Genomic DNA, 15947 nt, shown 5'->3' with positions numbered 1-15947 from the left:
CTTTGATGTTTTATACGGCATTCTTTCCCACTAATTAACTTCATTAGTCCAGTTAATTAGTGGGGAAGAATACCGTATAAAACATCAAAGTCTCAATGTTTAGTGTCACCATAAGTTCAACGAAACAGTAATAAAGAAATAATTTCTTAAAATCATTTATGCAAACTCAGCACTTCTATTTTCAAGCTCAAACTATACGATAGGAACATTTTTCAAAATAATCCAAAGATATATCCATACTACAATCTGATTGCACTGACAGCAACATCATAACATTTAATGTAGTATAATTAAGTGGCCAAGAACACCACATAAAGCAAAAGAATTGACATTTAATCATAGTTACGAGAATGGTAATAAATTTACCTTTACTGTGAGATGAAGGAATGGGGTTTAATTTTGTTTCAGGTTTTAGCCTGAAAAACCAAAACAAAACAAAAACTAAACAAAAGTCCAAACCATAAAACAGTAAACAAGCAGGTCTTTTCAAGCACCATCATTCAATACTTAGCATATTCTGATCTTTCCTTTACACTGCTCAAAGGGATGATGGGGACAATGGAAAGTGAAGACCAGCAAGACTAGCTTTCTCAACATGAAGTTCCCAGCTACTACAGGAAAATTCTCATCTTTAGCTAAGAGGATCAGAGAAATAATTCAGCCCCATGCTACTCAAGAGTGTGGGCTACTGTTTAGCAACATCAGCATCTTCTGAGAGCTCATGAGGAATACAGACTTTCAGTTTATTAAACATTCAAACCTACTAAATCAGAATCTGCACTGTAACCAACACATGTGCTTTTCATGCTCAATGGAAGTTTTTAGAAGGACTCATTTACTTTAGCCTCATTTTATATAGCTGGAAACCTAAATCTTAAGGTATGAGGTAAGTCATACAGGGTTACAAAGGACTGATACTAGAAGACAATCCTATGATTTTAAGTGCTGCCATAAAAGGCACAGGTAAGGATGTACTGTGGAAAGAAACCAACCTGCACCTAGAACAGCAAAGCAACATCAAGAAAAGAGGACAAAGAAGGAGTTGGGGATGGGAGCGGGGAGGGGGCTTGCTTTATAAGGCTGATAGATCTGGGTTCAGATCTATTTGACTTGGGCCAAAAAATTTCTCAAACATGTGTAAAGTGAAAACTTGCAAATTCTGTAATTATGAAAGATGGAAAGAATATTACAATACTTAAAAAAAATCCAGAGAAAGAAAAACTCTGAGGTCTCCACATGGAGATTTATTTAAGGGAAAGGGAGGCAAGGGAGAAAATTTAACATTCATAGGACCTCCAAAGATGACTGTATAGGATGTGGACTGCACAACCCTGGGGAGGACCATAAACATTAACATCAGAGTCCATGTGAATTGTGCTTTCTGAAAAATTGTATGTAGCCACACTAATCCAAGTCCATGAGGGATTAAGGAGCTGCCTCTCTTATGGTTGAGACTGAAGGTCAACTGGAATTAAGGAGAAAATCAAGACTGACGGCTAAATAAAAGCAAGCTGAGGAAACACTATAATTATTAACTGAACATCAACGTGTCTCTCTCCAGTGAAATATGAGCTCCATTAGGGCAGACACTTCCTTATCTTTAACCAACACTATATCCCCAAATCCCAAATACAGTTCCTAAATGACAAAATTTTACAAGTTTTAAACATATAATAGTTTTGTGGATTATTATATGTAGATATTTACTGAATTTAGCCTCACACAGCAATTACTACACTGATGATGTAACAAAACTGACAGATTAAAAAAAAAAAACATTGACAGATAAACTTCCCTTGTGGGAGCTATTATTAGTTCCCCAGAGCTGCCAGAAATATTACCAAATACTAGATGGCTTAAAACAAAAGAAATCCATTCTCTTCATAGTTCTAGAGGCTAGAACCCTATTCTAGTATGACTCTCATGTCAACTTGATCACAACTGTCAAGACCCCATTTCCAAATAAAGTTCCATTCACAGACAGCAGAAACCAGAACTGTATCCCATCTTTTTGACGGACACAATTCAATCCATAAGACCACCTAACATTATAGACGAGACAACTTGAAAAATGTCCTCTCAGTGTACCTCCCTGCCCCTACCCACTCTTCCAGTAAGAGTCACAATGTCACTTAAGTATTTCTGTAACTCCTCAACCTAGACAACTTTCCTACCACATCCATGTTTAGCATCAGTCAAGGCAGAGGCACTGGCTTTTTTTCCCCCCCTTTGGTACCCAAGGATTGAACTCAGGGATACTCGGCCACTGATCGACATCCCGGTCCTATTTTGTATTTTATTTAGAGACAGGGTCTCACTGAGTTGCTTAGCACCTCATTTTTCCTGGGGCTGGCTTTGAACTCACAATCCTCCTGCCTTAGTCTCCTGAGCCACTGGGATTATAGGCATGCACCACTGCACCTGGTTAGAGGCACTGGCTATTTAAAGACAGGATCTCTAAACTAAAGTTTTCCCAGCCCTTCTCATTTCTTTCAGGAGTGTTTCCTTATCTCCACCTAAGGAAGGACTTATGGAATTCAATTTGTAGCACTTCTCCAAAGTAATATTTACATTGCAAAATTATGAACTTCACCCTCTAAAGTGTTCTGACTCGAAATCTTGAATGAATGAGGACTACAGCAGACAGGATGTAGCAGACCTACAAAAAAAAAAAGTATCTTACTCAGTGGATGGTCCTGTGAGACACAGGGTTAGTAGGTTAAAGATGAAGCAAGAATACAAACTTTTTCTTAAAGGAAAAAAACATTTAATTTTATGGCTAAATGATGTGATTATAAATAGTAATCAATTACTTGGGAATTAATTTATGAAATCAGTAACATCTCAATCACAAAGTTACTTGTGATTTGACAATATTTGGGGGTAATAAGCAAACTCAAGACATTTTAATTCAAGCCAAAGTAGCTAAAACCAGAAATCATGCTCTTTTACATACTAATATTCTGCCAAGTAGTTAAGCATGATAACTGACATTCAGACATATGACCTTCTGTTCAATTCAAATCAGTTATCTTTAGATATTCTGTAATGACTATTCTTGTGATTTAAGTACCTCATAATAAAATCCACCTTTCATTTTGCTTTGATTTTTAGAAAAGGCTTGGATAATCCCCCTACAACAGTGTTCTGGCAAACATTTTAAATTATGTAATTCACCAGGTTCAACTTTGCTGCTACAATCACTTTCAAAGAGGATGGTTATAATACATTATCATTATAGCTATACAATCCAAGCTGAATTTTCCTTGGCTGAATTCCTAACATTTTAATGCTGAAATTGATCTGTTTTAAAAACATCATGTGAAGGGTTTTTAAATACCATACATGGCCAAGCTCTTTATTTTAAATGCGTTTAGAAATGAGCTTGCATAAACAGAAAAAAAAAATCTGTTCTCTAATCTAGCATTAAGCATATTTTTAAGAACAACAGGCATGTTTCCAAACAAACTACTGCAGTATACAAATTACCCAGCATGAATGAGGATAACAATGCTTCTCAGATGGGTTTAAAACCCAGAGAAAGCTGACATTCATCAAAGTTGTCTTGGAAACAATATTCTTTGTGTTATTTCAAAAATGAGAGGTGGTGCATATTTGGGCGTGGGCTACTCCTTGCAAAGCAGTCAAATGGTGAGGCTGCCAAAGTTCTAGTTCAGTAAGAAGGAATGGGAGGGTGAAGACACTGTAATTACATAAGGTGTTCAAACAGACATGAGACTACCAGACTCATGCTCCAGTTTCTAATCTGGTTTCCCACTTGGGCAAATTTTCTCCTACCTCCAATACCACTGTGGTTAGTCGGCTGCAAGAGTACCTACGATTTTTCACACCTTCTTGTCCACATCTAGTAGTGCCTCCTCGCACTGACATCAGCCTTGGCCATACTACATGCTTTGGTCATTGGTACAGTAGCCAAGGATACAGAGAAACTCTTTTGTTCTCTGCACTACTGCCAGAAGAATAAGCCTTGGCTAGCTTGCTAAAAACAAAAATAAATGAGGGAGAGCCAGATTACTCCAACTGAAGACCTCCTAGACCATCTAGCTGACTGTAGACACATGAGCAAATTCAGTTCAGATTAGTACAGCCTATACAGAACTTCCTCTGCAGCCAATGCAAAGACTAATGAGATGCAGCAAATGTTTTTCACTTTATACCACCACCAAGTTTTGGAAAGTATTACTACACAACCAATTGATAACATAATTGAAACTATGCATTATAGAAATATATGCCCTTTCACCCTAGTAGGACATCTATATTAAAAATAGATGACGATAATGTAAATTAAACAATCTCATTCTTTCTGGTTCTCATCTGTTTGTTTTGCACAAATCAATATGTGCAAAAATGATCAACTATCAAAACAAACTCATTACTACTTCATCGACACTACTTCCACATGCTTCATTATATTTGGCTTTCACAAATTTAATTTTTAGGCTAGTATTATTACCACTATGTTAGTGGTGAGCAAATGAAACTCATATGAAGTATTATGAAGTAGCATGGAGTTTCTGACCTCCCATGATTTTCACTAATCTCTTGACACAAAATATGGAGAACATGACAAGGTCAATGAGCCCACTCACATTTCACTGATTCACAGGTTAAAAGGCAAGATATAAAAAACTGCATATTGATAAAATTGCAATAATTTAGAAAAAATAATGGCTTACAGTATGATTCCTAAATTACATTGGTATTCCAGAGTTATATAACTTATGTATTATTATTGTAAAAGTATTTAAGAGTAATGAACATTTCCCAAGTAAATATTTTTAAACAATTCTCAGTATTCAAATATATACATAATTTTGTGAATCAAGGGAATTTTTAAGATAAAGGGGCAAGAACAATGCAGTCTTTATAAAATTAGTTAAGACAGGCATCATAGAAGCTCTATAATTGGTTCTCTCTATATTTCAATATCAAAATAACTCAGATTAATGTTTATATTCAACTTCTATGATTCATTTTTACTTGTTTCTATAGGCTCTGGATGAAAGTATCTTGTAGGGTTATTATTTCATGAAAAAGGAAAAAAATGTATCAATAAGCCCTAGATGAATGACCACAGAATCAGAAGACTCTTGAAAGGATGAAGAAGCAAAAAATCCAAAAATGGAGAAGTTGAAGATGGGAGTTAAATTAATACTCTATATCAAAAGTTGACACACTTTTCTGGTAGTAATCACTTTAAGGCTTTGCAAGCCACATAAGGTCTGCTGCATTTTCTCATTTGTTTGCACTAAAAATGTGAACGTTACTCTTCCCTCACAGGTCACACAAAAGCAAACTAGGAAACAGATTTGTCCTGTGGCTATAGTTTACCCCTCCCTCCCTTTACATAACTGAAAAAAGAATATTGTGTGTGTGTGTGTGTGTGTGTGTGTGTGTGTAAGTACTATAAAGACTATCACCACAATTCTGGCACTCTCAGGATGCATTCATTGGGACCCAAGATAGGTGATACGATGGTGTGGGCATGGCATGATCTGCAATTCCACAAGAAGAGTCATTTTATCACCCAGAAATGCTTGGGCATTTTAGTTTTCATGATTTCAAATGCAAGGGAAAAGTCCTAAATTGCTTTTGGATAACCTTAGTTATCAAGCAACTGACTTTTCAAGGCTTAATTTATGCTTAGGATGCTGGATATTAAACTGCTAGCTGACTAATTTGAAACCACTGGCTGAACATTCCTCCTTCCTTCACTGAGTTAGTCAAGAGTGCACAAATGGCTACTATAAGAGAGTTCCCTCACAGGAATATTGAAAAGTTAAAAGCTGAAAAGGATCTGATCTTGGCCCTCGATACATCTTTTTAATTTAAGGGTTAGAATAAGATAAGCAAATTCTGAGGCAAGACTTGGAAAAGGCATGTCAAGAAACTGTTAAGGCAGTCACCATCAACCAGATGTGTTTGGAAATCAGTATTTGGGGCATTTTGAAAATGGGCAATGTGGTAACAGCCTATAATCAAACATTAATATTTCTATAATCAATTCAGGCCAGGTTCAGTTTTGTTACCAATGAGCTGAAAAATCATTGGACACTTATGTTTATGTGACTAAAAATGATAATATGCACTTACAAGTACTACCTTATCGTGGACATCAGATCTACTAGTATTGGAAAACATGCCCACACCTAATAAGAAAGCTAGAGGTCTTCTCAATATGTATGTCCTATTATGAGAAAAATGGCTGACAGCCTTTGCTTTTCTATGGCACTATATATGAAGAGTTCTTTACAATGTAAAGGAAGTTCTTTATCTAACATACATACATTTCCCATAAATATGCTACTTTTATATGTACACCGTACACAACATGAAGAATAAAACATTACATTGTACAATGATTTGGTTGATGGTGACTGCCTTTTAATACCAGGAGTGGGTATATCCATGAATTATTCTAATTTGTCAGTACATAATTTTCCCCAGATCAAACGTTAACTTTTTTGATGTACATACAAACTTAAAATGTTCCCTGTCCAACTTCTTTGGTGTTAATACTGAGTAAAAACAGATAAGGGACTTTTCCTAAAGCAAGGTCTGCATGTGGCTGTCAACATGCGATGGAATTCTCCTGATAAAGAGGCATATCTACTTAATAGAGTACATACAGATTAAAAACTATACATTGTTTTTTGCCTTATTGCACTAGGCTCATCACAGAGTCAGGACTGAGAGGAAACAAAGGCACTAGTTATCAAAGACATAGAATCACACATATAACTTTATATAGATCATCATCTGTAGACCTCAGTAACCTAGATGTTTGATAAGAATTTCTTTTCTGCCTCACTTCATCATGTATTTCACAAGATAGCTTACACATTTTCTAAATTCTGTATCAGAGACTTGTAATTGTTTAGCAATTATATCACTACTTGCTTTACTCACAAGCTACTGGTTCGATATTCTAACAGGCATTCAAAGAGAAAAAACAATTGTACCAAAGGCATGTGGTTAGTTTACTTGTCAGTAATCTTACATTTCAGAGTTTGATAAATGTAAAGAATTTCTTCAACCACCTGTTTCTGATTCTATAGGTAAAAATGCAGCCACAATTTGCCACTCAAAAAAAAAAGTTTATCCCTGATTATATATAAATTCAAAAAAGAGAAATGTTTTTATAAAAGTTTAATGAACAAATTAAAAAAAATAAAAATTTCTACCATGCTGTCTCCTGCAGTTATAATTGTCCAGTACTTACCAGTATTAAAATTACCATCTTGAAGAAAAAGGTGGCCCTAAAGTGAGAAAATGCTTAATTTCTGGCCCAGGATAAGGGCTCAAGATGCTGTAGGAGACCTTGCTACTAGTTTCTTCTATGATGGCTATATCTTCAAAAGGACAAAAAAAAATCAAAAAGATTCTACAAACTGAATTCATGCTACAGAACACTGCTTTTAGCATGCAAATACTGTCTGGAATTAGCCAGAATACTATTTTGAATAAAAGTTGATAGCATTTTGAATTGACTATAGTGTTGGGCACTTTGCAAGGTACTATACACACTGTATCATTTAATTTTCTAAGAGCTCAAGAAAATGGATATTGCTATTGTCATTATTATAAAAATAATTTAATTGGAAGAAACTGAGCCACTTGCTAAGTCATCTATTTCTAGTCAATGAAAGACTGACTTGATCCCAGATTTATCCTTTGGATATTATGCTACTATGTTTTCTTTTACATAATGTTTTATTCATGTCTAAAACCATCATTCTCACATGGATATGGTGTGTGGGGGAAGATGTACCTTCAAACATATAAAGTAAATTAAAATACCAAATAACCTTTGATTTCTATGTTTGAGGCAGAGACACGGTGGAGAGCTCCATTACTTCCTTCAGAATACGCATATGTACAAAATAGCATTTAGCTCAAACTAGTATGTTGGGGCTTTTGCACAGGAAAGCACTACTATTAAATGTTAAATAAACAAAATATTTAAGAGGGCTCACCATATAATACATCATAAACTCTCTAGGTTGTTCAGAACCTCAGAAATCATGCAATCTGAGATCCTAATTTTTTTAAAATATTTTTTTTTAAAGAGAGAGTGAGAGGATAGAGAGAGAATTTTTTTTTAATATTTATTTTTTAGTTCTCGGCGGACACAACATCCCTGTTGGTATGTGGTGCTGAGGATCGAACCCGAGCCGCACGCATGCCAGGCGAGCGCGCTACCGCTTGAGCCACATCCCCAGCCCATAATTTTTAAAAAATATTTTTAAATAAATATTGGACACAATACCTTTATTTTAATGTGGTGCTGAGGATCGAACTAAGGGTCTCACACATGCTAGGCGAGTGCTCTACTGCTGAGCCACAACCCCAGCCCCTGAAATCCTCGTTTATGAGAAAACTGAAGCTCTGAAACAGCTGAGGACATGGGTGAGCTCAGACAATGGTGGAATCCTAGGTAAGGTGCTCTTTCAACTATATGCCTAGTTGGCTTTTTTCTCTTTCTATACATTGTAAGAAAATAATACACTCAATGAACTAGGGCACTAAACCAAAACAGTTTCAGTACTAACAAAAGCTCTAATTTATTTATGTATTGCCCTTTACCAGAAAGGCCTTGGGGAACAAACACAGCAAAGAATCAAATCAATTAGAGTATCTAAAACAAATATCTTTGGTAATTAACAGACCATCAAACATAGAAGTATTATAAAACAGCAATCGCTTACTGCCACTTCACCAGGTATTCTAGCTTCAAGCATCTTGGATGACCCTATTATCCAATCAGATCAAAGTGGCTGGTATAGAATTCTAAAGACATCATCTCTCACCTCATCTTACTTTGCTAAAGTAAAGTTGAGAATTGTAGTTGAAAGAGAACCAAAATGAAAAACAAGAGTGGCACTGACAGTGAATGAAACAGGGATCTTAAAAATGATGAAGCCCTAGTCACAAATGATGGTTAATGACTAAATTTTAGATTTTAAAAGACAGCCTTGATTTCATACTTTATTTTTGTTTTACCAAAGGTGGCTGGTTAAGCAAAGAATCCATGAAATTTAATTCTTATGTCTAAATTCTTATTAAGTAGATTCACAAACCAACACAACAAATGTTTCTGTCAAGTCATTGGCCCCAATTTGGTATTCTAAAAGTCTAACTCACCATAATTTGCAGACTTCAACTTAATTTCTTAAGTCACCCTCACGAATTGATATAGCACTAGAATTAGGCATTTTTTGTGACTGCCATCAAAATATCCCATCTGTTCTATTCTAAACATATTTTTGGAGGAGCAAGAGGAAGTAGGAGTTAAGGAGGTAATGGAAGGACTGGAAAGGAAAACTCACCACAGTATGACACACATCTACTTAACCCATGCCCTGGTCTCCAAAAGTCAGCTGAGAGGAAAAAACAGCCAAATATTGAAAGCATAAATATTCAATTAAGAAAAAGCAGAAAAGATGAACAGATTTTAAAATTATGAGTTATGATGGATACTTAATGTTATGAAGAAACTATCCTTTGTTTATCCATGATACGGAACTGACATCAAACTACAAGGCTGTAAAACCAAATTAGGGTTTTTATAGCCTATAACTCTTAAGATTATTCTGATTAACCTCCAAGAAACTGATGAGATTAAAAGTTAAACTATCGGAATTTTTTCCTTTGCATACATTTATTTTAATTAATCACATAACAGATTCAGAGCTGTAAAGGGAAGAGAATATGTCTGTCGGACATGAGAAATCTAACACAAAAACACACAAGTACTGTGTCATGACATTCTAAAATGCTGTTATTAAATGGCCTTGAGCTACCACTTTGAAGGTCCACAAAATATAAAATATTAAAACAACCTCTGTGCCACAAGGTAAGCTTACATTCCAAGAGTACAGGACAAATAAGTCACAAAAAAGAAACATATCACAACAGCAATTAAACTATACAAAATCAATATCCTTTTATTTTGTGGATTTTCGTTAATTTGATAGGCACCAAAGGGAAGAAGCTCATATAATATTAAGTGCCTTCCTTTGTGGCAGGCACTCTTCTGGGGCTCCTTGTATTTCTAATTCACACTTTACCTACACTCACGTATAACCAAGACGATGAAGACGGCTCTGAAGACTAACTGGGTTCTAATCAGCTCATCCCTTATACCTTAAGTGACTGTGGGCTAGCTACTTCGTTTCACCATGAATTACTTAAGTATCTGCAATAGGAGGTAACAGCAAACACCACCTTAATGGACTATTATAACAACTAAACAGAATGGTGGCTATAAGGACCCAGCCAGCAGAAAGCAAATACACCACTTTATAATTGTTTAATTCTTGTAATTATTATCAACATCACTCAAGCTCATAAGACTAGATATGTGGCAGAGCTACCTCCAAAACCATGACAATAGTTACAGAGCACACACTTTTAAGCAGTCTTCTATTTTTTTTCCCCCTAAGTATTGGAAAAAGCAAAAGACTATTTCTCAATTATTCTATCTGTGAAGGGCTCCCTAAAGGGAAGCCTAAGGCACATGTCATATGAGGTGACTTTTTAAAAAAGGCAAGGGTAATTAACATTAAGTGGGCTAGGGAAGTACTTAGGTGGCAGACTGCTTGCCCAAGGTCCTGGGTTCAATCAAAAAAAAAAAAAAAAAAAAAAAACAATCAACCCACCCCACATACACAAAAAAGGAAGACCCCAGGGTGATGGGCCCATAGCAAACCATGGGTTGGGGGCTAAAAATTGTTTGATTATAAAGATATTTTTGTTGAATGATATTTGTCATAATCAGATTTGACTTGTACCTCTACCAAAATAAATGTTTTGACAACCAGAAAAAAATTTCAGGATGGAAAACCAAACAAAACTAGCTTTTTAAATATTTCATTCCTTGTAGAATGAAAAGACTGTACAATACTCTGGTATTTATTCTAAATATTTCAGTGATGTGTCTTCCACTTTCTTGAAAGCCAAAGGCACATAATTTATAGCAGGGTTTCTGAAATCATGCCCTTTTCACTGGTTGCTGGCATTTAAAGCATGTTTTCACACATTTCACAATGTTCTAAGACTATCCAAATTGATTGGAATTACATTTTAAAAGCATTTTTAACTGAGTCCTTGGGCTGAGTGAGTATTTTCTGACTTCCCCTTGTCCTTGTTTCTTTAGCAGTAACTCTAACTGTGGTTTTGGGAAGTTTCCACTTAATCTAAATCCTTCCTTTCATGGTTTTCCAAGCTATAAAAATGTATCCTCCTTCTTTCCCTTATCTCTCTTTTTTTTTAGTTGTAGATGAACACAATACCTTTATTTGTTTTTGTTTTTGTTTTTTTAATGTGGTGCTGAGGACCGAGCCCAGTGCCTCAACAAGTGCTCTACCACTGAGCTACAACCCCAGCCCACCCTTATCTTTTAAGATAAGTAAATCTCAAAAAACAAAACAAATTGATAGTTTTCATGACTATGGAAAATGTGAATCCTTTTTCTTTTTTTTATTAGTATTTTTTAGTTGTCAATGCACCTTTTATTTATTTATATGAGGTGTTGAGAACTAAACCCAGTGCCTCACACATGCTAAGCAAGCACTGAGCCACAACCCCAGCCCCCTGAATCCTTCTTAATTCCAAACTTGAAGTAAACATGCAAAAAGAGAAATAATAAAGATTCAAGAAGTCTCAAGCACAGAGGATCCCATAAAGGATTCCTGGGCCTTCAGGAGAGATAGCACTTTTCTAAAAACAAAGTTCCAGTAGTAGTTGCTAAGAATGGACTGCACCAAGTATGGCCTGATGGTTCCCAGCTCCTGTTTTGCAAAAACCATCCAGGAAGATGAGATAATATTTAGATGAGATAACATTTAGAAAACAGATCTCTATAAAAGATTTCTCCCAACACTGACCAGACTGTATAAGAGGCTAACTATACCTGAAAATTACTATTACCTTTTAAATTAATAATATAATTTCATACCATTCTACAGAAATATTGGACTAATAGTCTAATAATATAGCAAATGGGAATTTTACTTGTATTAAATAATGTTTATGAACCAGCTACTGTAAAAAACTGCTTGTTTTGTAACTGGCAATTTTTCAACAGATTGTTCTAGATTTACAAAAAAAAAAAAAAAAAAACAAAAAAAAAAACCTCCTATTCTCCTATGCCTTTGCCAGAATATCTCAGGTCCACATGGGAAGCTGAAATCCTATCTACCTAGGTGCCATCTCTTGGAAAAATAAGGCCATGTCAGCTTACTGTCCCAGGTTCTCCTATCAGAAAACTGTACTCTCTCCACCAGAAATGTGCCTCCTTTGTAACCCCCTACTAAGAAAATATGTAATCTGCTTGAATCTGAGCTATCTGAATTTACATTTTGGTCATCTTCTTCCTGTGTGACAGGAAGAATCCCTCATTTTGTAACTCTAGAAGACAGCTATGCAGTAGAGGGCACAGACCAAAAAAAAAAAAATAAGAGAAGGCAACACATTTGTTTCAATGGCCTATAAAACAGGACATACAAGATCGTCTATACAGAATTCTGATAGAGAAAGTGAAGCTAGTCTTTACTGAAAACACAGCAATCAGTTCATACTAGAACTATTCAATTCACTTCTCAAATAAAGGTTATGGATACAGTCTGTAGCCTCCCCTGCTGGACATAGATCTTCTGTCCTTCAGCATTCTGAATGCTGCAAAAGCCCCTTTCCCTTTAGAGGCACCTCTGCTAAAGACTGACTCCCAATGCCTCGTGAGACTCCTATGTTAACTCAGCCTAAAGAAAAGGAACTGCAAATAAATCAGTATTACAGTGCAGAGATGTGTTCTTTTCCCCACATAGCTGACTTATTGACAGGGATTAGATGTGTGTATAGTCAAATAATGAAAAGTGGCAAGAGTCTCTCCTGCTCTACAAGCATCTGTTGGGTATACTCCTTCCCTACTCAATTAGAGGAATGTCAGCATTGTTCTGGTTTACAACACTGGGGGGAGAAGTCCATTTTACAGATAATATGACATGAAAATAAAAGAGGTTCTCTTGAAAACACAAGGTAAACCACGAGATCACAGTCCTCAGGCCACTGAGCACTTGCAAGAGTAGTTAAAAGTGTCTCCTACCAGCAGAAGCAGAGAGTGTGAGTACAGCAAATGAATATCTTTTAAAACCAAAATTTGGACTCTCAGGAACTCACAATGTTCACCTTGTTTGGTCTTTGATTTCAATGAGTGGCAAGTGGTCTGGCTGTAAAATATGCACAATTCACATTCTCAGATGAGGCAGAACTATCCGAAAACACAAAATTTCCTGTGTAATTATGTGATCAAATGAGCTAAAGTTAATTCTCAATCATCTGCATGTACAAGATCCATTTTGTAGATTTTTAGCACCAAAAATTGTAATCCTAGAATAATTTATCCCACGGCTTGGCACATTTCAAGTTTGCTTCTTTTTGTTCAGTCTGGTACTTGCTTGTGAAAGACATCTTAAATATTAACCTCCAAAGAAAAAAGTGAAACAAAGTCATTTTTAAATTACCTAACCCACGTTGTACAATAAAACAAAAAGTAACAATAAACACCTATTAAGTGTAGGTCATCTTAATCACCCCCATGTTACAGTAAACAGAACACTGAAGAGCTTGCCTAAAAAGTCACAAAGTTATAAATGGCAAAAGGTTTTTTGAACTTGAACCATCTGCTTCTTGAGCCCGAGTGTCTAACCAGCATACCTGCACTGCCTTCTGCCTACATGCTAGTTAAGAGTTCACAGAGTATCATTATCCACAAAAGAGAACAGGTCCCAATACATGCCAGCTTCCAAACCTGAAAAAATGAGGTACAGTGAGCAGTGACCATGAGTCACCTTTTACAAGAGTGTTATTTTAGCTTCAACAGCACTGCAGCAGTGGGAAAGGAAGAGGAAGAGGAGGGAAGACTGAGGCAGATCTGTATAGATTCTACTAGAATCTATGCTAGCTATACTATTTTATAGCTAGCTATACTATTTTACCCTTGCAGCCCTGGCCACTGACTGAGGGTACAGTATACCAAATTGTTTTCCATGGCCTAAGTATATTTCTCTTGAACTCACTCCTTTTACTTGTAAGTTTTTATTGTGTTTTGCCCAGGGTCTCTCTTAATTTTTGTCATGTTAAGTCAAGTGTGTGATGTCTCACTCTCTCCCTTTCATTTTAATTTGTTAAGGATGATAAACTTCTTGCCTTATTATCTTTTCAAGTTTTCTAACTTTCCCAATTTTGCCACCTCTCCCTTGAGTACTAAACTTTTGGAGAAGTATCAACTCTTCAATCATGTAAATGCCCTTATTCCCATTCAGAACGGGAACTTTAGATCTAGATCCCTAACAATTGGATTAACCAGCCATTGTTGAAACAAGCAAAGTATCACCTGAGAGTTGAAACCCAGGGAATGTTCATTTTGCATTCCCTTTTATCAAACTGCAGGGAGGCACTGTTAAATAATGCACACCTTCATTTTTTATAAAGTCCTGACCTCCCAATTTATTACTATACTCTAGGACCACAAATAGTACAAAGATGAAAACAATCACTCCCACTTCTAACAAACTCATAAACTATTAAATTATAAACTATTCTGCCTGACAACAATTAATTCCTCAAGATTTGGCCTCAATAAGTATATGAACCAAAAAATAATTACACAAAGATACAATCCATTCTTTTTGGAATGGTGGGGAAAAAGAATTCAATGGAACAGGGAAGAGGAAGCCACAGGCTGATCCCATCCCACACACTGGGTGTATAGTAGTGCTGAGAAATAGTTAATACCAAAATGGTCGTGCTGATGGTATCCAGAGCACTCTAGAGCAAAAGTGAAGATCAAACAAAATAAGACATGGCTTGATTTTTTTCTGTCCATTCAATATATATTTTAGTATAGTTCTTTTACTCTTCCATTACCACATCACTGAAATGCACTGTTCTGAGGGTATTTTAACTGCAGTTTATCCATTCCTGTTTTATAAGCATTCTTCTGTTCTCCATACCTACACCAATCCTTTACATTCCAGGAAAGGCAAATTCCGTGACAGGTTCCATCTACTACCCTGTACAGAGATTTTCTGGTCAGTGCAGACCACTGCCACAAACTTATTTAGATGAATTCTTCAGAGGATCTTTCTCTGAAGTCTGCTTACCTCCATTGACCATCTGCATGGAAAACAAACTCCTCAGCTTCTGAGTCAATACTCAAAGGGAACTTTCACTTGGACATATTTAAAAAAAAAGAAATATGCATTCAATCCCCAGCCAAGATGACTATATTCTGGTTTGTGATTGAAAAAAATAAATGCACAAATGAAGCCCAGGGAAGACTAAATACAAAATGAAATCTGTGAGCAGGACAGCAGCTTCTCCAACACTCAATCATTTTCAGTCACACTATGTTGTCCAGTAACCTGCATTAATAATTCCTCATGAATAAAATGCCAGCATTATCATCTGTAGCTATGTTGTTGACATGCTTTTGCTATTTCACTAAAAATATCATTAATTTTCTGGCTTCACAACAGCTGAGCTACTCCCCATTTGAATATACAAAAGAGTATTTTGTTTAAACCAAATTAAAAGCGTTCCAGTAAATGACTTCCATTTTGCTAGCTATACTATTTTAGCGTATACTGTTCTTCTTAATCCTCCCTACATCAATGTCATGCCTGTCATCTCCCCGATTCAAAATACTTCCATTATTTAAAAAAAAAAAAACATATGTATATATATTTTTAAGTTGAGTAGGAGGAATCAGAAACTAAATATTTCTGTTGTAACATTTCTGGCCAGCAATACATCTTATAGGCATGATAAATATAGTATGGTAGCCTCCTTGATTCTCTCACCTCTGTGAGCCAAAGTATGTAATCAGCAAACCATTATCCAGTTGGATATCTGGAAAGAAC

The 15947-nt window shown here is 35.9% G+C and overlaps 1 protein-coding gene across 9 annotated transcripts in view; it reads right to left on the bottom strand.

The window, feature by feature from the left end:
• TLE4 (TLE family member 4, transcriptional corepressor) overlaps positions 1–15947 on the bottom strand; it is a 143251-nt gene that overhangs the window by 35252 nt on the left and 92052 nt on the right. The window contains exon 9 of one of the 9 annotated variants that reach the window (XM_081281010.1): positions 2572–2659. The exons of the other annotated variants lie outside the window; for them this stretch is intronic. Coding sequence (XP_081137136.1) covers positions 2597–2659 — 63 coding nt within the window. The 3' untranslated portion in view covers positions 2572–2596. The remainder of the gene's footprint in view (positions 1–2571; positions 2660–15947) is intronic. 9 annotated transcript variants of the gene reach the window in all.

This window comes from Spermophilus citellus (genome assembly GCF_964194105.1).
Source record: "Spermophilus citellus genome assembly, chromosome: 2".
NCBI lineage: Eukaryota > Metazoa > Chordata > Mammalia > Rodentia > Sciuridae > Spermophilus > Spermophilus citellus.
This window is presented reverse-complemented; position numbering and strand designations above follow the sequence as displayed.